Source organism: Staurois parvus, unplaced genomic scaffold (assembly GCF_062004578.1).
Source record: "Staurois parvus isolate SC_StPar_1 unplaced genomic scaffold, SC_StPar_1.0 ptg000004l, whole genome shotgun sequence".
Classification (NCBI taxonomy): domain Eukaryota; kingdom Metazoa; phylum Chordata; class Amphibia; order Anura; family Ranidae; genus Staurois; species Staurois parvus.
Window position 1 is genome coordinate 3,899,849 of NW_028317800.1, and position 24,188 is coordinate 3,924,036.

The following is a 24,188-nucleotide window of genomic DNA, read 5'->3' on the forward strand; positions in this document are numbered from 1 at the left end:
ACAGAGTGTTATTTAGGAACTTTACATTTATTTTCAATCAGACTTTCCATCTGCCACACACGATTTCAAACATTTCCCAGTTTCAAGTGACCAATTGATCGAACTGGCATGGAAATTGAATGAAAAATGCCATTTTATTGGATTTGTAGTGGTGTTGATTGATTTGAATTCTTGTATTTATTTTGGGGAGCATATTGCTGTGATTGAAGGTTGGTTAAAAGCTCCAAACTGCTAAGCGTAGAGTCAGTTATTAACATTTTTCAATGTAAGACTTAATATGTCCGTACAGTGTAAAGGAACCAAAACAGTGTGCAAAATCTTAGATGTATGCAAAAAAAAAAAATGTTGCGATTTTATATTGTAGAAAGTGAGTACTGCTTATCTAAGTGTTTGAGGAGGAATTGTTTGAACTGCTCCAAAACAGTCTGTCAGATTCCTTTTATAATTCTCCAACTTCCATTTTACAGAACATTACAGTGTTTGAATGCAGATTCTCATTATACAATAGGTCAGGTTGGTAGATTAGATGTAATGTGTTTTACAATGCAAGCCTCTAAATTTTAATGTAAGTTGATGTTTCTTGTTATATCCTCACAGGCATAATACATTTGGTGGATCATTGAAGATTTTATTCAGTGACATGGATCCAGAAGAACCTGAGATGCAAGAGTTTTTCCTCTAACCCTGTCTTCTAACAAATGTCCTGAGACTACACCTTCCAGTTTTTGGCTCCCATGAGGCCTTATGATGTCTTTTTACACTTAGTGTTGGTGTGCTTGTTTGGTGTGAGATACTTTCTCAGACATTGACTTTTTGTCTTTGTGATGACAAGCCGTTTTTATACTGCACTGCATGGACAGTGATCTGCTATATATCTGAATCTAGTTCCTGTTCATAAAGAAAATATTTTGGTTTTTTTGCCTTAGTTTCTTCTTCAGTTATTGTACACTGTATTTATTACTGACAAGGTTCATCCCATTGCTCATGATACAAAGAAACCTGTTCCCCATTGAAATATCTCCTGCCATTTTTAAGGGTTCATTGAAGATTTCTTTATCTTAAAAATGTCACTTCACCGTTTGAGTAAATCAGATTCTTGGAATCACAATTGGTATATAAAGAAATGTACACATTTACCTTTTCTAGGATCATTTTTCATGGTGCAATCCATATTTCTGTAAAATAAATAAATATGAATAAATATTTCTGTAAACTGCACTGGAATCTGTACTAACAGAACTGTCTGAATTCTTAATAGAGGCCCTTCTCCCCCTCCCCCACACACTAGTTATGAAAATTATACGAGGACCATAAGAAAAGGGTGTTATAATATCTCTTCAACGACAATGTGTGCCAAATCCGTGTAATCTGTATAGAAATGCTAGGGGTTTTTTTTGTAAAGGAGGCTGTAAAACCAGGTTGTACCTTTTTGAGCTTCATGGCTAAAGATGAGCAAATAATCAAAAATTCCCTGCTCTGATAATCTGTTTCTTCTATTCTTTTTAAATACTGCAAAAGGTAAAAAAACTACCTCTGCTCCTGTGAACTGGTAAATGATTTTACCATTCACCCATCACAAGTAAACTGCACCAAAAAAAAAAAGACCAACACGATATTTTAAAAAGAAAACTATAAAGAAAACTTGCATGGAGAACAGGTAAGTGACACATAAACCACCTTGATGCCTATATATTCTCCTGGGACATTGGATATGGGGCAAAATTGGGCTAGTGTTTGCTGATAGGTGTTCCAACAGGTTGATGGTACAACATGTGTAACCAGTTGGTATCAGGAATCTTGTTTCTTTCTGAATTTCATAAAAACTTAAAAAAGCACAGGAGGTCTAAGTCTGGCAAATTAGCTAAATATTAAATGAAATTTGTTGCAAATCATCTTATCTTCTTTAACTTCATTCAGTCATCTCATGGCTCATTCTGAAACTTTTATTGTGTAACGTCACTCTTGGAAAAAATACTTAGAACCTCATACATTGTTTTGAAGACTTCATCTACTTGGGTTTAAAGTGAACCTGTGGAGGAATTGCTAAACAGGCAGACCGATGAGACCGATAACACCTTATCATTATCATGATTTACATTATACCTCTCTGCCTGGAACCCTCCCAAGGTTATGCAGATATAGGCACCTTCAGAATGTAACTATTTCCATGGGCCACAAATTATAGTTCTGATCTTACTGACAGGTTGCTCAGTCCCTGAAAAGAGGGCAGAGATATAAGTAAATTATTAGTAATAACATGGGGTAGGAAAATTACAGAGATTGCACCGGGTAGTGCTGGAGGGGCAAATGTAATATTATTTAATATAATCTGCATATTTTTTACCCTTCTCTACAATATACTATCTTGCTTTCAGAAGAGCCTCATACAAGCTGCTACATGCACCATCAACCACCATGCAGTGTTTGGCAAGAAATACCTGGACATCAGCCCTGAAAGTGTGTTTAAACATTCACATAGCATGAGTAAATCATATCAACAATAAAAACCCAATAGAAGTTCCAAAACAAAGTTTTAATTTTAAATATATTTTAAGAAGCTGTACGGCCAAAGGTGGACCAGACAAGCTCTGTATATAGAGCATATTGTGTGCCATTTTCAAAAAACTGGATCATATATATATATATATATATATATATATATAGTAATGTGCTACAAAAAATTGCTAATTTTAATTACATACTGAATGCAAATTTGTTCACTACATGGCAAGCCTTAATGAATAGGCCCGTTATGTCCAACCTGAGTTTGTGATTTACATCAAACATTTTCTTTGCTTTGGTAGCCGTGAGGTGATTCACTGGTAATTGCCACAAAATTAATCTCTAGAAAGTATAATAGCTTGCTGATACGTTGGTGTTACTAAATTGTACAGTACAGCCCAAGTGATTTTTAGTGTTGTTTCACTTTTCTGGAGTGATCACACAGCTCCGTCTGCTGTGTTATTGAGAGGCTTGCTGCTACTGGTTGGAGGGAACTCTCTTCCACTTAACATTAGATAGCTCACTGGAAACGTCAAGCTTCTCACTAATACACACAAAAACACAAAATCTACTATCTTTTCTTGTACTGTAAAAGTGGTAATGGAAAAGTCAAATCTACAAGTATGCTACAAACAAACTTAGTCAACCCTCCCTAGCTTGCTAAGCTAATGTAACCTAAAACCCCCTCTCCAGTGCACACTTACCTCTCCATGGAGGCAGTGGACTCCTGCAGTGTTTATATATCCTTGAGGCAGAAATTTCCTCTGGTATTGACCTCATCAGTATAATAACCCCCCATCGACTTGAATGGAACCATAGTTTTTAGGTGGCCATACTTGGGTCAAAATTCATCCAGTCCAGCAAATTTAAACTTATGTATGGGCAGACGGGTTGTACACAAGTTTGTTGGGTTTTTCTTGAGTGATCAGTGCAGCTCTGATCATTTTATTCTGACAACGGCAAAGTCTCTCCGCTGTCAGAACACAATAGCACAGTGAGAGGGATTCATGTGGATGAATGTGTGGATGGGGGAATCGGATCTTTTGGAGGTTTTTTGTACAAAAAAAAAAAGATTAATGTATGGCCAGCCTTAGTGTCTCTGTTGTAGTAGTATATATCTATGAAGTATGCACTGGGAAGGGTTTTTAGTATACTTTTGTGCTACTACATTTATAAACCTGCTATGTGCAGTACCCATGCAGAACTGACAGCTGCTCAGTAAATGAACAAGGTAGGTCAGTTGTTTTCACGTAGCTGCATTTTGAGAGCCTTGCTTCCAGTTTTGCCAAAATACTATACATTGCAAAAGCATTTTTTAATAAAGAAAAAAAAAAGGTAGATGGAATGCAAATATAATGTACATGATGCTCAGTAATATATTCAGACAATAACAATAAACTCAACTAAAATGTGTGGGCAAGTAACAAAATGTGTGGAGTAGCAGTAATTCTCATAGTGAGGCTTTAACATCAATTCTCAGTCAGAAATTCATTTCTTTCACCTTTTTATTACCAAAGTGAGAAGTGTAGTAACTGGTGAGCAAAGAAAAGTTGAGATCAAAGATAATTTTTATTTTTTTTCGACACCGGATTATGTCAGGCCAAGAGGACCACAAGGATGACATACAGCCTGTAGATTTCCAGCTGGTTATCGCTGACCTAAGGTGGCCCTAAAAAGAGTGTGATTGTGGCTCACTGAAAGCATTTGTGCATGGTTATTGAATAATGTGTTTATATAGAGCAGAAAACTTGGGAAGGTTTGTCCAATTCCTTACTGACCAGTGTACAATGGGGGACAGGAAGGAAAGAAGGTTGGCTCAGAAAGCCTATTTCCCCCATACTTTGGGGATGCCAGAGAGCAGTGAAAGCAATCTGTGCATGGAGGTACAGTACCTGATAATAGGTCCTAAGTCCACTTTTTTAAATAAGGTAGTCTGTGCAATGGTTGTAATGCTTACCAGATTTTCTTACCCCTCATTTTTCTCTATACAGAAGACAAATTAAAACAGATTAAAACCACTAAAACCACCAGACAGTGGCCAGTTTGTCAATGTTTAACAGACAACAGATATTACATTTTAGCTACATTTTTAAACTTTTATTTAATGTTTCTTCTTTTGCTATTTATATTCAGTCTTTGTTTTAAAACAAAATTACGTTTATGTTTATTTATTTCCGTTATGGCAATAAGGAAAAAGGTAAATATGTATAAAATCAATAAACAGTCCATTTTACAGCGTCTAAAAGAAGATCAGTTCTTCTTGATGTAATAGTGAGCCTGAGTTTCCCTTTCATGTTTCCCATACAATATGTGATGTGATATGATTTCCAAAAATGATTTAAAACAGTAAATCCTATAAAAATTGGAAGCACATTCAAAGCCTGCATTTTCTGCAATGCCTGCCTGCAAATCCAAAGCCTGAAATTCCCTGTCTCACTATTTGCATATTTGGTTTTATATACAGGCGTATCTCGGTTTACGAATTTAATGCATTCTCTGGGATGTTTTGTATTGCAAAAAATTGGCAAACCGAAATGCTGTTTCCCATAGGAATGCATTGAAAACCAATTAATCTGTCCTGGAGGTTAAAAAAAAGTCTTTTATCTGTTCAAAACTCTTTATACAGTGCCATTTAAAGGCATAAATACTGTACAGGGACATAATTAAAAAAAAAATTGTGAATGCATTGAAAACCAATTAATTCACTCCGGAGGTCAGAAAAAAGTAAAAAAAAGTTTAATCTGTTCAAAACTCTTTATAAAGTACATTTTAAAGGCATAACTACTGTACAAGGACATGATTAAAAAACATTGTAAATGCATTGAAAACCAATTAATTAATTCCAGAGGTCAGAAAAAAGTCAAAAAAGTTTTATCTGTTCAAAACTCTTTATAAAGTGCACTTTAAAGGCACGGGGCCGGCGCTATAAATGTCCAAGGCGCAATGCAACCTGGGAAAACTTACTTCGTATTGCAAAAAAAAATTGTAAACCGAGGCATTATATTCAATGGATTTTCATTCGTAAACCAAAAATTACGTTAACCGAGGCATTCGTAAACTGAGGTACGTCTGTACTGTATATCCTGAACCAAAGTTTTGATTATAAAGCAGAACATTTTCAGTGTGTTTTGGCAACAGATAATAATTGTGAGCGTTCTGAATCTTCCATGTTCCTCCATATACTGTAGGAATACATGTAGGGCACAATTGCACGGAGATTCCCAACTTTCCATTTGGGCAAAAATTTGTCATACTAATGAGAGGGCATGGGAATTATTTCTACAACTTGATATTCATTTCTGCTTTCAACCTGGTAGTGTTTTGTAACTCTGGTTCCCAGTTTTAAATTATAACTGAAAACCAAACACTTCACATTTAAAGTGCTGGCACAAAACAAAAACTGTAGTTGAAATACAGTATATATGTTTGAACTGTGTCAACTTCTAAAAATTGTAATGTTTAGACAGTTTTGTAATTCATACAGCATAACCTGTTCCTGACCACTTCAGGGCTGTGATTGGATAGTGAAAGAGTAAAAGCTTCTGGATAAGGCCATCACTGTGGTCTCTCCTCCAATCAGAAATCTCCACTGCTGATTGCACTGTATAATGCATTAAATCTTAAATGGCTTGTAGCAATGCCCCTTCCTTCCGCAGCCTGTGCAGAAGACTGGTACAAAGGCAGTCTCAGGACTATTTAAAATACATTTTGGTACATAACTGGAATAATTGCAATATCATATTCCACCAACAAGTGGTGCTGTTCATTTGTGTCCCAAGAACACCCAGACAGATAGGAGGCAGAATCCTCAATGTTTCCTTAACATGGGAGATTTCCACTTTCCCTGATATCCCTTTCAAAAGACTGTGCTGAGTCAAGAAGCAAACAAATGTCCAACCATCTTCCATATCAGACAATAGCAATAGACAACATTCAGGACAGTTTCTCAATCCACAGTGAAACGTGTGTACGAAAAACAGATATTTGTGCAGTTGCATGGGATGATCGCAGCACATAATTTTCTACTGTAAATGAATTGCTTTTAGTTTATGATGTCTTCACGTTATGTTTTTATAAAGAAGAGGTTGTTTTTTTCTGAGCCTTTTACATTTTATAAAACCGTTGATCAAGTAGACTGCTAACTATAGAACATTTTATTAAGGTGTTTCTATTGTACAATGGTTGTTGCATAAATAATAGGAGAGCTCTCGGTCTTGCTGTAAGAAATATTTTATGAGAAATTAGCACTTTTTTATCTATCCTATGTTGGGTTTGACATTGTGAAATTGATGTTTTTAAAAACTGTACATTTTGGAAGCAATAACAATAAAAATTAATGTGCAATTCTTGTGTTTGTGTTTACTCTCTGTATACACCAGTAATCTATAATTTTCCCAAAGAGATCATCAAATAGGGGCAAGAACTTTGCAAAAGTGCAAAATCGGGTGGAGTTGTGCATAGAAACCAATCAGCTTCCAGGTTTTTTGTCACAGTTTAATTGAACAAGCTGAAGTTAGAAGCCGATTGGCTACCATGCACAGCTGCACCAGATTATAGTAAATCAACCCCAAAATTATTTCAGCTGTTACCTATTGCATTCATTACATTGGAATTTTTTTTTTCTTTTACTAGTAATGGCAGCGATCAGCAGTGACTTATAGCGGGACTGTGGGACTGCGGCAGACATTCTGACACTGGGGGGAACTGACCTGGTGTCACTGACATCCCCAGTGACACCAATACAGTGATCAGTGCTAATAAGAAGCACGGACAGTGTACTAATGGCACTGGGCAGGAAAGGGTTAACATGAGGGGCAATCAAAGGGTTAGCTGTGTGCAGGGAGTGTTTTACTAGGGTGCCGTGTCAGTGTGCTTCACTGCAAGCACACTGCTGTGAATGGCTGTGCTGTATAGCCGCCGGTGATGCTTGTGTCCTACGGACACATCTGATCACATGGTACGGTAAATGGCCAATCATGGTGGCTTTTTACCACGTGATCAGCTGTGTCCAATGACACAGAGATCACCGGGTAAATCCAGTTGCCGGTTATCGAAAACACTTTCCTCAAGCTGTAACAGCGTGAGGAAAGTACTGCCGAGAACCAGTGATTGTCAGTGAAGGGATCGAAACTGATCATCAAGACACTGATAATCAGTTCTCAGCATTGCCGCCCACCTGTGCCACCCACCTGTGCCCAGCAGTGCTGCCCTCCTGTACCCATTAGTGCCACCCACCTCTATCAGTGCCACCCACCTGTGCCCATCAGTGCCACCCACCTATTTCACTGATGATCAGTTCCCAGCATTGCCATCCACCTGTGCCCTGCAGTGCCACACACCTGTGCACTGCAATGCCACCCATCAGTGCTGCCCAGAAGTGCCACCCATCAGTGTTGCCCAGCAGTGTCGCCTATCAATGCAGCATCATCAGTGCCAGCTCATCAGTGCCTCCTATCAGTGCTGCCTATTTGTGCCACCTCATCAGTGCCCATCAGTGCTACCTATCCATGCCCATCAGTGCTGCCTATCAGTGCAGCCTCATCAACGCACATCAGTGAAGGAGAAATATTACCCGTTTGCAAAATTTTATAATAGATACGAGAATAAAAACTTTTTTGGTCTTTTTTTGTTTATAGCGCAAAAAATAAAACACCCAGCGGCAAGTCAATACCACCAAAAGAAAGCTCTATTTGTGTGAAAAAAATGCTAAAAATTTCATTTGGGTACAGTGTTGCATGACCCCGCAATTGTCATTCAAAGTGTGACAGCGCTGAAAGCTGAAAATTGGCCTGGACAGAAAGGGGGTATAAGTGCCCTGTAGGCAAGTGGTTAATTACGATTTTTTATTTATATGTGCATTTATTTGATTTATTTTACATTTTTTATTATTATTATTATTATTATTATAAAGGATTTATATAACGCCAACAGTTTGCTCAGTGCTTTACAATATAAAGGGAGACAATACAGCAACAATACAGTTCAATACAAGAGAGATAGGAGGGCCCTGCTCCTTGGAGCTTACAATCTAGGAGATTTATTCGTACAACGGGCAGCACAGTGGCTAAATGGTTAGCACTTCCGCCTGGCAGTACTCGGGTCATCAGTTTTAATCCCAACCACGGCACCACCTGCCTGGAGTTTGCATGTTCTCCCTGTGCCTGCATGGGTTTCCACCGGGTACTCCGCTTTCCTCCCACACTCCAAAGACATGCTGTATATATGTAAAGTGCTGCGTAAATTGACGGCGCTATTTAAGTACCTGTAATAAATAAATAATATACTATTACTATTTTTTTATTTTACATTTTTTCATTTGAGCAGAAAATCACACAAAACACACGCAAAAATGTGCACAAACATGCCAATTGCGCATTTCTATTCTTTTCTATGGGAATAAAAACACGCCAAAAACATGCACATCTGCCCAAGTTGAGCTACAAAAGTATCTCTAAAACATTTTTGAGCTTCAGGCGTTCTGCTTCAGGTGACTTGGAGTGGAACCTTCTCCATAGAATAATATTGATTTTTTTTCCCCCTTTGGAGCTTTGAGCTTCGTGCTACAAAACGCTCTGGTGTGAATGCAGCCTTAAGCCTCCAGAGTCACAGGTGGCTGTACAGGAGGAGCCACGTGAGAGTCACCATGTAAAAAAGGGGACTTCCTCCCCACCCCCCACTCTGCAAAGATTAATTACTTGTTTAGTCTAGTGGTGCAAGGGTAAGGTGTATTCCTTGCTTGGCACCAAGGGACTGCCCACAGACTGTAATGATACTATGTATTCCTGTACCCCCACCTAGACAAACCCTTGCAGGGGATGGGGGGATTCAACTGCAAGAGTAGGTTGTGTCTAGCTCCTGGAGTTCAGCTTTAATGGAGAAGAAAGAAATACATTTTAGCTCTGCTTTAGCTCTGCTTTATCTGTGTAGACGGAAATCATTACTGACCTATCATCCTGATAATATGTAAAAATTCTCTGACCTAAAACAAAGGACACAAGATCGACCTTTTCAGACTTTTCTTATGTTTGCTTCTGGATAGTGACTAGATCAAGATGACAGCCCTGATGCCTGCATCTTTCCTATTTAATACATTGGCTCATAGTAGTCAATGCATATATCACTTTGCAAAGTGTAATTACATCTTTAGTCCTTCAGCTTGTATGGAAAGGTTCTGCATTTCAAAAATACCATAATTAAGCTAAATGGCACCCATTTACAGCGGTCATTGTACATATAAACTGTACAATAAAAATGTAAAATAAAAATGTATTCAACAACTCTTGTTTTTGTGAGTTCATTTTATTTTGAGTTGTTTAGTTGTATAAACTCACTTCAAAACATAAAAAGACATTTCAGCATGAATGTGTATTAATTGCTAAAATATCTTAGAAGGTCTTAGAGAGATGGAGTGATTTGTGTCTCCCATAGCCGTAACATAGCTCCAGGGGCGGACTGACCATTTGGAAACTTGGGCACTGCCCGAGGGCCTGGGGTCAGTAGGGGCCCCGTGAGATGTCCTTTTTCATAGGCTTTTTTGAGTTTGGGCAAGGACACAGGGGCCCCATGATCCCATATTGTCCGGGGGCCCCATGAGTTGTCAGTCCGCCCCTGAATAGCTCCTTAGAATATGGACAGAGCTTCTGGAAATCAATAAACAAACCAATATGTGAAGTTTTATAAATATATATATATATATGGAAGAGCAGCTAATCCAACCCTTAACAAGGTGTACATATAAAACAAAAAAGGCAGCGCTCCTCCTTAGTATAATCTCAAAGTGCTAAATCTTAATGAAATTCTTAAAACAAAAGTGTATATAAATCAATATTACATATCTATCTCAAAAAATAATAAATTATCTCCAGCAAAATGTGTCCTTTTACAACTTATTCAGTAAGCCAAGAATGTGAAAAAATATAAAATGTCCAAACACCATAAAAAAAAAATAAAAAAATAAAAAAATATGTATAAGTGCTTATGTCTTCAATATTCAAACTTCAAGTGAAAAAAACACACAAATCACCGTGCACAAATCCACCACCAGATAGATTGGGTAAACTCACCAGAGCATATGCTGGTCAGGTTGTAGACCAGCACAAACGCTTCTCCTCTGGGAGCAATGATCTGCAGATGAATAACCAGCGTATGTGGGATAATTCAAATGGCATTAAACTCTTCTCAGTCTTGGAATGAACTCAGGAAGTAAGAAAGGAAAGACTCATAGCGTAACAATGTATCAAAAATGTATACATAAAAACACCATATATTCCACTCACATTTAATAGTGTCCGAGCCGACACTAGCATGCATAGCGTACACAGCAAAAATCAAACAGCCTGCTCCGGTGTACACAGACCCCGGAAGCTGGCTGAACGCGGTGACGTCACCTCCAGAAGCCCTGCCCTACGCATTTCGTCACTTGACGTGCTCACGGAGCGGAAGGACATGAGTCACCGTACGCTGTCAGTTTATCCTCTGCACACACTACTACGCAGTGCTAATTGACAACCAAATAACGAACCATAATATCTACAAAACTTAGAACAACGTACTGCTGTGCATATATACTCCTCAATGGCAAGGAAAACAAACATTTGTCCCCATTTTCTGCAGATGATTATCTTGTAGCCTAACCCTATTCGTAAAAAAACTAACTGAAGTTAGAATGTATAAAAATGTTTTTGCATTTTTCTAAAGAAAATCTGGACATGAAGGGGTGACAGAGTACTATGGATGTCTGGGTTTTCTTATGCATTAAAAAAAGAATTTGTGTACCACTATTATTGTCCTGTATCAAGAAATGAGATCAAATTCACCAACTGCCATTTTTAAAAGTACAATCCTGTGCATATTGAGAAAAGCCTTGTAATGCATGCAGGAAACTCAGGTTATTGCTGCATTCATTCATCTATGAATGGCACAGATAATAAGGACCATTCTTACTATAAAAAATGTTGTAGACTCAATGTGATAGTCTTCTCATGTCTCTTTGGTGAACAGTATGTCCTTCAGCGATAAGTGACCTTACCCTTGAAGTAAACTCTTATTAAACAGGATTTCCCTAGAATGGGTAACAGACACCTAGCTATGCATGCTGAAGTGTTCAGTTATTTAAGAAAGCCAGAAGGTAGACACCTTTGTCCCAATCCCTCCCATCTCCTACACACCAGCTATTAACAAATGAATGGCACAGGACACTGTCAGGAGTGGTGTGCACCACATGAACTAAGTAGATAGACCTGTTTCAGGTTTATCTGTACCAACTGCACCAGTTTATATTTAAAAGTGAGATAGAAACCAGTGCAGGCCTGCCACTAATTAACAGAGACAATACGGCAGTTTTCTATATAGAAATCTGCCATAGATTTCCGCCAGGTGAACCTGCCACAGATTCTCTTGTCATACTGTCAGATTTCTCCTTCCAGTCAACGGGGGGGGGGGGGGGGTAGGTACAGACAGAGGGATTGGAGCGTGCAGCTCCTGCTCTCATGTTCTCTGTGTTGCCTGCCTTGGACATGGCAGAACAGAGAATAGGTCGCTCCTAATTGCACCTCTTTTGTTAATTAGGAGCAGGAACTGCTATTTCTATTGACCATTGTGCTTTCACCACTCTTTGTTAATTCTCCCCGTCAATCACTCCAGGTTTTGGGGCTCTCATAGAACTCTATCATCTAGGTAAACGCATATGCAGATACCCACGTGTTCCTTATTAGAGCAATTTACAGAAGTATGGTCCAAGCTATTTTTGGCTGTACTTCTCCTGTTGGTTACAGCAGTGTGCTTAGTTCTGCATACCTGTGACCCAGATTCAGCTGACAGTGGGCTAAAGTCCACTGGTGTCAGCTGACATCACAGAGCCGGTCCAGGCTCTGCAGGGATCCTGACAGAATGTCAGGATCCATCCAGATGCTTGACTGATAGCTGGCTCAGCCTCTCTGCATGCTGCAGACAGCTTGAGCCAGTCATTCCCACCCCCTCCACAGGCCGATGCTCCATTGAGCGCTGGAGGGGCAGAGCAGACTGACAGTTACTGCTCTGTGCTCAGAGCAAACCTGAAAACTGAGCAATCAGCAGTCTTTGATTGCTCAGTTCTCAGTGTAGAGCCAGCGGGGGGCCAGCTGCAGCATCAGATCAATATAGCAATCATCTAGGTGAGTATAAATGCTTATTATTTTGTATTACCACACTTCTCTTTAAGGGATAAGTTTACCTTTGGGAACATGTTCCATTTTGCACCCATTTTTAGGGTGGAACATTTTCCCAATCCTTCAGCTGCTGCTGGGAAGTTCCCTGTACTAGCTGTCAGTTTTCAAAAGCAGCCTTTTGGGACAGTGTTCTGTGAATGAATGGACTACAAGTCCCAACGGCCTTAGTGGCTGTCGGCTTGCAGTTCTCAATGAACTACCACAGTGCTATGTGCACTATGGTAGTTCATTGAGTCTTCTTGTCAGCAAGTATCAGCTTGCCCGTACAGGATTTCCGAGCAAGCTGATACACTGACAGTGTGCAGGAGAACTGAATGGCATCAGCGATCTTATGGCTCCTAATACAAAAAAATAATAAATGCATATTTTTTACCTTCCAAAAAATGTGCACTTATTACTTTTTGAGGAAATGTGAACTTATTCTTTAAGGAAATGACGGATGGGTGGTGGTTCTCTTGTTCTGGAAGGACGTCATATGATGTCCTCCCACTCTAACCGCATGTGCGAACCCCCTGGGGCACGCAGCGTGGCGATTGGTGGTGCGCTGTGTCCCTGGGGCACAGCGGATCAATGGAAAGAGCTGATGACGTCAGCTCTGCCATGTGATCAGCTGTGTCCAATCACAGCTGATCGCATGTAAATAAGGAAATCCCGGTTATTGGCAGTCCTCTCCTCACGCTGACAGCTCGTGAGGAGAGGAGAGCCTGTAATCGGCATTCCTCAAAGGGGACATGTACACTGATCATCAGGGCACTAATGATAAGTGCCCTGATGATCAGTGTTGCTACATCAGTGCCACCTGTCAGTGCCACATCAATGCGCCATATCAGTGACTACCAGTACACATCAATTCCACATACCAGTGCCCTTCTGTGTTGCCTTTCAGTGTCACCTATCAGTGACAGTCAGTGCCGCCTATCAGTGCCAGACAGTGCCACCTATCAGTGCTGCCTATCAGTGCCTGTCAGTGCCGCCTATCAGTGGCCATCAGTGCCGCCAAACAGTTCCAGTCAGTGCTGCCTATCAGTGCCAGTCAGTGCTGCCTATCAGTGCCGCCTATCAGTGCCATATATGAGTGCCGCCTTTCAGTGCCCATCAGTGATGCCTGTCAATGCCCATCAGTGCCACCTACTAGTGCCTCCTCAACAGTGCCTACCAGTGCCCATCAGTGCAGCCTATCAGTACTCATCACTGCTGCCTCATTAGCGCACATCAGTGAAGGAGAAACATCACTTATTTGCAAAATTTTATAACAGAAACTAAGAAAAAACTATTTTTTTTCAAAATTTTTAGTGGTTTTTGCTTTGTTAAGCAAAATATAAAAAACCCAGAGGTGATTAAATACCACCAAAAGAAAGCTCTATCTGTCTCAAAAATATGATAAAAACTTCATATAGTGTTGCATGACCGCGCAATTGTCATTCAAAGTGTGACAGCACTGAAAGCTGAAAATTGGTCTGGGTAAGAAGGGGGTGAAAATGCCTGGCAGGCAAGTGGTTAAACAAGAGTAAACAGTTCACAGGTTCACTTTAAGACAGCCTATCACATGCACCCAGAAAATGACAGTTTACCAGTATGTTTCAGCAGCCAGCATCTTGCAGAACACATCAGGGCTTGTATTTCATAAGCAGCTAGATGGCCGCTTGCTGGCCAGCCCTGCCTTTGGCAATTGAATTAAAGTTTACTATTGCTGTAATTATGGCTTCGAAAAACATACACTTTTGAACTTCCAGAGTAATTGTACTGCAAATAGCAAAGTCTTTACTTCATTCTTTTCTTTCTTATTCAATAAGAAAATTAACTTGTAGATGTAAAACATGCAATGCTGGGGTAGCTATGCCTTGGGATCCTCAGTTCATTTTACAAAGCTGTTAAATAACTGTTAATGGGATCCTAACACTGAATTGTTGGTAGGGCATTCAAGCTATTTCGAAATTTGATGCCATCTAGACATATGATGTAATAAATAGGAGACTAATGAAACACTTGGCTACACTTGATTGTTGTGGAACAAGCTGACTATCTAGAGATAAAAGTACATTTTTTTTTTTGTAAACTGTAACCGTAACACATGATGCCTAATGTTTGCAGAGCAGTGACATCACTCTCACTCTATACATAGTAATACTAAAGTAAATCTAAACTTTACCTGGAGGACATTTGGTTTGCTAAAGCAAACTTTTTAAATGAATTTTGCATCTCAGTGCTGCTAATCGGCCCCAGGTTTTTTAGCCAATTCCTGTTTACTTTCATTCGTTGCAGTGTTGGCTACATATCATTGCTTTGGACTGGCTTCCTGAGAGTGACAATGGTGGACCATGCCTGCACAATGTGTGCCGGTACAGCAGCTTGTAGTCTTCTTCAAGAGTGGGTTTGACAGCGTTCGACTTCAGGGGGGAGTGGCCTGAACATGTGCAGGAGCTCCCGACACCCACCATGAAGAGATAGCCTGGGGCCTGATCTATCTTCATCTCACCCTGCATCCTACTTTATCCTGTTGGTGGTGCTGATCGGTGTTGCAGTGTCCCCACGGTGTCGGTCTAGAGGAGGAGGGTGGCTGAGGTGGAATCTGGCGGAGGGACCAGCGGTCTGAGGCTGGGATCCCAGAGCTCCCGAAGGAACCAGCGCTGGCCGGCGGAGGTGCTTCCTAGAGTGCGGGCGGCACCAAGAGAGGGAGGCTGAGGAGGCGCCTGAACAAGGAAGGTCCCCAGGAGGGAGAGTCCATGTGTGGAGGCATCAAGTTGGCTGGACACCCCAGCGGCCAGAGAAGGTGGACATACCACAGGAGATCCGGAGGCCAGGAGAAACCCCAGGACTCCAGCATACAGGACTTCCTGGGCGCACGCCCAGACCCCCGCTCAGACGATCCTGCAAATTGGAGCATGAGAACTCGACTGGGATAGAGGAACATATAGAGACAGATGGATCCAGAAGCCTGGGTTCGGAGGGTGAGGGTGAATTGCCATGAGCAATGACAGGAGATTTAAGTCGCAATTTCTTCGGTTGCTAGCAACTGTATACCTGAGCTGTGGGACTGGACGGTTAGAAGACCAAGGGTATCTCAGGGGCCTATTAGTGTTGTGAATAACGTGTCTGCTATAAACACTACTTGGGACTGTAAAGTCATTGCAGAAGAACAAGGAGGTCAGGTCCTCCTGGGGTGTGGGAACATTGTATTTTGAACTATGAGTGAAAAATCTGCGGCTAAGTGTAGCTAATATGAAGAACAGATCCACTGGGGGGGGGGGTGGAAATACCCTGCAGTCCAAATCAAATGCTAGCACAATAAAGAAATACTTGCCATTACAGGAAAAAATCCCAGAGATACAAAGTCCTGGGAAATATCAGAAAGAATTAAAAAGTTTGATGGAGAGCAGTCTAGACGCTCATTTGGAGTACGGGAAGAGAATCAGAGTAATGAATCAATAAACAATAATAGTGTAAATGATCAAAATATCGCCGAACAACAGAGCGTAATATCAAAAAGATTATACCTTCTTCTCTAGTGCATAGATTGTACTCACGGTTGGATTATATAATGATCGAGCATAGACAATTGGACTCATTGGATAAATCTAATATTGAAACTATGTCTATCTCGAATCATGCTCCTGTCATGGCGAGATTAAAGGTAGGAGGAGAATGGAACAAAAGGGCAATGTGGAGACTAAATGAGACGCTTATACAGGACCCTGAAATAGAGATGAGATTACAGTAAGCGAGGAAATAGAGCAATTTTTTCTGCTAAACGAAACTGAGGAAGTCTCGGTGGCCACTATTTAAGAGACACATAAGGCATATGTGAGGGGAATCCTGATAGCCGCAGGAGCTAAAAAATCAAAAGATCGTGAGAGAAAAATAAAGGAGGTGATGGAGGAACTGTATAGATTAGAACAGGCACATAAAAAGAGACAGAACACCGAGGTTTATTTGAGGATCATACTTAAAAAAGAAGAGTTAAAAGACCTATTGGAACAGGAATCAAGGAGGATTCTCAATAGGATTGCAAAGCAAAGATATTGGTGGGGGAATATGATAAATATGAAAATATTTAAGGAAAAGAAATGTAAAAATTATATTGAAAAAAATTAAGGACAAAAAAGGAGAACTGGTCTACTCCACCACCCATATTGCTGAAACGTTCCAAAAATTCTATAGTAAACTGTATGATGTTAAATCTAAGAACCCGAAAGTTAGAGAGGGAGAAAATAGGGGGAAATGGTTGGAATATCTAAAAGCAGCAGACCTGCCAAAAATAGCAAAAGAAAAATCAGTGTCTTAGAACAAGCTATCTCTCAGGAGGAAATTAATAACGCATTGAAGAATATAGTGGGGGGGCGTTTAAGGTAAATGGGTCTCTCTCTGAGTCTTTTAGGATGTACAATGGTACAAGACAGGGATGTCTTATCCCCATTATTATTTGTTTTATCCTTGGTACCTTTGTTGGCGACGGTAATAAATAGTGTAGATATTAGAGTAATCAAGAGAGGTGAGATAGAGCATAAGGTAGCGGCATACGCTGATTGTAATGATTGTGCGCAATAGAGACATGAACGCTGTACGTGACAGCCATCTTGCTAGGCTTCAGCCATTTTGTCTCTCCTCTCCTCCCTCTTGGAATGGAATTTATTGTTGTAAATTGAACGGATGTCAAAAGAGCCTCTTCTCTTAAATAAAACACAGACAGATGAAGCTCCAGGGCTGTAAACAGCTAATTAGTCTGATGCAGGAGGTCCGCTTTGCAAACTACTTTCCTCTGCTTGATCGTAAAACAATAACTCAGTCAGTCATGACCTGTTAGGCCATTAGGGCTAGAGTGGGCCATAAAACGTCCATTCCACATGTAGACATTTTTCATACAATTCATAAAGTTCAGCAGGAACTGGGCACATTAATATTAGGTATATATTTGGATAGATCATTTTAATGTGAGTCAAACAAGGCCTTACATGACTATATTAGCATCTAGGATGGGGAAGAAAGCAGTCTCTTCCCTCCTGGGTGACAAGAGTACACTGTGTTTGGTATCCCTGGGTTTGAAATATAATTCTGAATATTAATCTGCCAGTTGCTAGGATGCCACCTGTACCTATTGGAGGTTATTAACCTTAGTATGAAATTGTAAGGCGACTTGGTCATAACCTTGTTTACCTCCTAGACCCCATCCCAAACTGGATGATTGGTCATTTGTTCTCAGGCGACACCCCTTTAATATGATAGAAAAAGACTGACAGGCTGGAGAAAAGACAGCTCTCGTTTAACATCAATCAGGAAACATCTAACTGACTTGAGAGCCAAGGCAATCTTTTTGTTCAGACAATTGGACTCTGCCTTAACCAAGGACATTGCAAGTATTCTGCCTTCTGAACTCCTTACTTTTATTTCTCTGTTGTTTTATTGTTCTCTTTATATCTTTACAACATATTTTTCTGTAAATATTTTAATTGCACCATTTTGACCTTTTTAGTAATAAATCTTACTTTGAAAAGTGTTGAAACTGTCTCTAAAACTTTTAATGCAAACTAAACAATCCCTGTCTCTTGAAGAGTGCTACTGTATGTAATAATCCTCTGATCTCCCTGTCCCTGGAAGAGTGTACCTGTATGTAATAATCCTCTGAATATATCTGTCTGTAGTGACAGTGACAGACGCTTATGCTAATATCATAGTGTTGTTGCTAGGATTTGTGAGTTTCCTCCTTCTCTGTAAAAAGGTGGTGGTGGCAGTGTGAAGGGTTAATTCCATAATTAACCTAACCCAGTAACAATCGCTCTCAGGCTGCTGGCACATAGATTGTGGTCCTGCGAGCTGGAAAATCTTTGTGCAGGGCGCAGCTGAGAGTGGCATTGTTACTCAAGTGACAGCGCGGTGCGGGATCGGCTGGTCATTCGGTCACGAGTTGGTGAGAAGGGCAGGGGTTGGGCACTGTGTTCTGTCACACTGATGACATATTATTTTATATTGTGAACCCTGGGTTAATGTTACCTAACCTAATGAGGTTATTAAAAGAGTACGGAGAGCTTTCAAATCTGAAGATAAACCTCATAAAATCAGAGATCTTGAATATTAATATTTCTAAGAAGGAGATGTAGACTCTACAAAAGGACTTCCCATTTTCATGGAGGGAAAAAGAATTGCGCTACCTAGGAGTAAAACTGACCCCTTCTATAAAAAATATATACCGGGTAAACTATATCCCATTAATAAACGAAATAAAGGAGTTGAGAAGACTTTCAAGAGAAAAGGTCTCTTGGATTGGGCATATAACTTTGGTTAAGATGGTGATAGTCCCAAAAATCTTATATAAATTTCATATGCTCCCAGTCCACATTCTAAAATCCTTCTTTGTAATAATAAAAAAATGAATACTTAAATATATATATGGGCTAATAAGAAGCCAAGAACCAGGTATGAACTTCTGTGTAATAAGAAAGAAAAAGGAGGATTAAATTTGCCCGATATTAAAAATTATTACACTGCGGTGATACTGTCACGAATTGTAGATTGGACACATAACTCACAGGGGAAGAGTTGGGTTAAAATAGAAGGCACTTTATGTAACACACGATTCAAGATGATTATTTGGATACCACGGAAGTTTCGTAATATAGATGAGACAAGTAGTACACTGACACAGGAGGTGTTACGAGTATGGGATGGATTACATAAACAAATGGATTGGAAGTATAATTCACTGTTGATTCCCTGGTGGGAACTGATTTTTTCCCACTGGGGAAGGATAATATTTCAGGGAAATGGTTTAAGGATGTAGATGCATGGCTGGGGGATATATTAGTTAAGGGGGAGTTGTGCACTTTTCAAGATTTAAAGAGTAAAAAAAAATTTGTAGCATTAGATGAACTGAGATATTACCAGTTAAGACATTTTGTTTCGAAGTTGCCCCAACCCCTGAGGATGGTGGAGGACATGCTCCTGTTCAAAAAGATGTTGGGCTGTAGTATGGCTCCAAAACATGGCACTTCTGGAACTTATAAGATTTTAACTGAATTGAGGGGGGCAGTTCCTCCTCTGTTCTTAATGGGAAAGGGAAATGGGAACAAAAATAAATGAATCACAGAAGAATAAAATGTTTAAATTAACACATGGGGTGACGAATATGAACACAGTTGAGATTAATTGCAAATGTTTAGCGAGATGGTATTTGATACCGAGTGCTGCACATAGACAACGAGCAGAAGTCTCACTGCTCTGTTGGAGGGAATGTGGAGCTAAGGGAACAATGGCTCATATGCATAGAATGCATGAAGGTAAAAAGCCTTGAGATTTTATAACCACTGTAAAGAATTTAACATTTTTCTAAAATCTAATCATTTTCTGGGCCAATTCTGACATTATTCTCCTACATAAAAACACAATTTTTTTTGCTAGAAAACTACTTAGAACCCCCAAAAATTATATAGTTTTTAAGCAGAGGCTCAGAGAATAAAATAGTAGATGTTGCATATTTTTATGTCACATGGTATTTGCGCAGTGGATTTTCAAACACAATTTTTTTTCAAATACACTTTAATGAATTTTAATGCAAAATAACATAATTTAATACACATGTTTTTGGTAAAATATAAAAGATGATGTTACAACAAGTAAATAGATACCAGATATAATATGCTTTTTTGCATATGCCCACGGAATGACGCCAAAAAATCTCCATAAGCAAGGTTACCAGTTTAAAATTACATCAGAGATCTGGTGCTAGAATTATTGCACTCTCGCAGACATTTGCCGTTATGCCTCACATGTGTGGTGCGATCAACGTTTATGTATGTGTGTGGGACCGAATTTTGTGTTTGCCTTAGTGCACAAGCATGGTGGTGTTTAAAAAAATATTTTTTATTTTATTTGAATTTGTTTTACACTGTAACTTTTTTTAATCACTTTTATTGCTATCACGAGGGCTGTACTACATCCATTGTGATAGCATGGGCCGTGACAGGTCTGGCCTCCAAAGCATCAGATCAAATTAAGATCGGTTTGATCTGATGATCTGATGTTTGTACAAGCCAGTAATGGTCTATTTACATGAGACCAAAATCCTCATTGCTTCCAGTTTCTGATGTCACAAGATGTGAGGATTACAATGGGATTGTGCGCAATGAGTCCACTCCTCCTCTCACCCCATGCACTTTATTCTTAATTAGTGGAGCCAATGACCAAAATGATGGGTCAGTGAGAAGAAACATAGCATAGAGTGGGGTGGGGTCAAAGTCAGCAGAAAATAAAGCTGGCCAGTGCTTGCAACCTAGGTTTAAGCGTATTATCCACTTAAACCCAAGCTTTTTCTGGCACTTTTTGCTCACGTGTGACATTCTTTTTTTTTGCTAGAAAATTACTTGGAACTCCAAAACATTAAATATTTTTAAAGCAGATGCCCTAGAGAATAAATTGGTGGGTTTTGCAGTATTTAACCACTTGAGCTCCTGAGGATTTACCCCCCTTAATGACCAGGCCTCTTTTTGCTACTTGGCGCTGCACTAATTCAACTGATAATTGCGCGGTCATGCAATGCTGCACCCAAACGAAATTTATGTCCTTTTTTTCACACAAATAGAGCTTTCTTTTGGTGGTATTTGATCATCTGTGCGCTTTTTATTTTTCACGCTATAAACAAAAAAAGGCCAAAAATTTTGAAGAAAAACAATATTTTTTATTTTCAGCTATAAAAAATATATAGTAAACTCAAAGTTGGTTATAAATTTAGGCCAAAATGTATTCTACTACATGTTTTTGGTAAAAAAAAATCCCAATAAGTGTATATTGATTGCTTTTTGTGGAAGTTATAGCGTCTACAAACTATGGTATAAATACTGCAATTTACGCCATTTTTCTGCTATACAGCACTGCGCTAGTTTAACAGACAATTGCGCGGTCATGCAATATGGTACATAAATTAAATTTACATCCTTTCTTTTCCCCACAAATTGAGCTTTCTTTCGGTGGTATTTGATCGCCTGTGCGGTTTTTATTTTTTGCGCTATAAAAAAAAAGCTGACAATTTTGAGGAAAACAAAACAATATTTTGGACTTTTTGCTATAAAACATGTCCAGTAAAAAAAAATGCAAAAATCAAATTTAGTCATAAATTTCTGCCAAAATGCATTCTGCGACATGTCTTTGCTAAAAAAAAACCCAATACGTGTAAATTAATTGGTTTATGTGAAAGTTATAGCGTTTACAATGGCGGGAAAGATACTGGGATTTTTAGGTTTTTTTTTATACTGATAATGGCGGCGATCAGCGAATTATGGCGGCAATCAGGGACTTATGGCAGCGACCAGCGACTTATGGCGGGACTGCGGCGGACATTTTGACATTGGGGGGTACTGACTTGGGGTCACTGACATCCCCAAAAACACTAATACAGTGATCAGTGCAAAAAAAAAAAAAACTGACACTGTACTAATGGCAATGGGGAGGAAGGGGTTAACTTTATTTTGCAGGGAAGGGTTATAGGAGTGAGGGGAGTGTTTTACTAGGGGGCGGGGGGGGTGTGCTGCATGGGACAAGGCTGATCGAGAAAGAAAAACTGTTCTTTCTCGATCAGCTCATCCTCGAGCTGTCAGGGAAGTGACAGACAGCACAGCTACTGCAGCTGTGCTCTCTGTCACTGTTTGCCACTGATCGCCGGGACATAGCCGCTAAGGAGCGGCTGTGACCCGGTGACTGACATCTGCGGCAGAGAACCGCGGGACAAATAGGGCGGTGGCACGCTTCGCGCACGCCCCCTATTTGTTTACAAAACACACGTCTTAAAACGTGGTTTTGCCTGTGAGTGCTGCCCTGCCGCCGTATATGTACAGTGGCTGGGCGGCATGCGGTTAATATCACTCAATATTTGCACTGTGGGGGGTATTTGGGGGTAAAAATACACTTTTTTGAATTTTAATGCAAAAAACACAATACATAAGCCAATTTTTTGTACAGTATAAAAGATGATGTTACGCGACTAAATAGGTACCAAACATGTCATGCTTTAAAACTGCGCACGCATAAATTTCACTATCCGCTACTATTTACTATTAGTAGGTGATGGTTTAAAAGCCTTTTCAGGTTACCACTTTAGATTTACAAAGGAGGTCTGGTGCTAGAACTACTGCCCATGATCTGACGTTCACAGCGATATCTCACGTGTGGGACGTTTGCATGCATGCGGGACCAAGGTGTGCGTTCACATTTGGGGGGAGGGGGAGGGACACTTTAATTATTTTTTTTTTTACTCTGTAATTTTAAAACAACATTTTTGATCACTTTTATTTCTATCACAAATAATGTATGCATCCCTTGGGACAGCTGAAGGAAAACCGAGGGCTGGGCCCACAGATTCAGAGGGTACACGATGCCACACAGACACAGACAGCGGTTCTTTTACAACAATTACGTTTACTGAACAGGTATAGTGAACAAGTAGTTGAGCATACATAAACAGAATGATAACAGCGCATAACCATACAGTAAGAATAATACTGCCTAACACTAACCCCGTACTTGCGGACTTTTCCCCAATGTCCAGAAAGCAGCCTGGCTGCGCCTGAATGTTCCTGAGCAAGATATAACGTTGGGGTGCACCCTAAGTATTGCGCAATACTATTTGTAATCCAAAGGAAAGTGGAGTACATCTCTTGTAGCTTTCTGGTATATCCAAAATGTCACTGAACAAGTGTGGTGCGATGTGCTGCGACAAAGCCGCACTTACAGTTCCTTGGCAGGCTCTTGGTGCTTTTTCCTGATCCACTGGTCCTCTCCAAAACTGGACCATACAGTCACTTGTTTCCCGGTCTCGTCGCGGTGAATCTTCCCTAGGTGCCATCGCCAGACTCCACTGTGAGCCGTAAATCCTCTTCCAGGCTCCACACAGATTCTCCAGACGTCCTCAGCATACACCAGCCAGACACACTCTGTCACTTCCTGCTCTGCACCGGAACTCGTCCCCTTCCCAGAGAGTTTAGTGATGCAGTAAGTATTTTCCTAATTGCAGCCTCAAACCTGCATTTACAGTTCACTATGACCCTTCTGAGGTTCCTACTCAGCCCCTAAATTAGCATTAATTAAACTTTATAAGGTAACTAAGCATTCGTTTTGTCTTAGTAAACTGCAATGCAAAATCGTTCTTGTACTTTGCTGTCATCTACTGACCAAAGAGCATATTGCAGGCATATTACAATTTAACATTGCACATCAGTATTTATCCATGCCCCACACCCTTACACAGCAATAGGCCTTTGAGAGGTGCTCTTAATGGAGGGATCTGGGGTCAATAAAACCCCAAATCCCTCCTCTACCCAAGATTTGTGTGATTGAATTTCGTTTTTATTTTTTTTAAACTATGTTGATTGTTTCCAAGTAACGCAGAAGTGATGTCAGGTCATTACTTCCAGTTTACTGGTTAACGGAGCTGAATGTTAGACTCTGTGACTAGCCAAAGGCAGCAGCGGCTGGTTGATTGGGACTCCCAGTGGGACGGGA

The 24,188-nt window shown here is 40.0% G+C and overlaps 1 protein-coding gene across 6 annotated transcripts in view; it reads left to right on the forward strand.

Annotated features, from left to right (window-relative positions):
* SNCAIP (synuclein alpha interacting protein) overlaps positions 1-6,846 on the forward strand; it is a 349,013-nt gene extending 342,167 nt beyond the window's left edge. For all 6 annotated transcript variants that reach the window (XM_089674735.1, XM_089674440.1, XM_089674749.1 and 3 more), the window contains one exon: positions 598-6,846. Coding sequence is in view for 5 of the 6 variants with exons in the window: in XM_089674440.1 (XP_089530566.1) it covers positions 598-682 (85 nt within the window). In the remaining variant the exon portion in view is untranslated. The remainder of the gene's footprint in view (positions 1-597) is intronic.
* Positions 6,847-24,188: the final 17,342 nt, after the last annotated feature.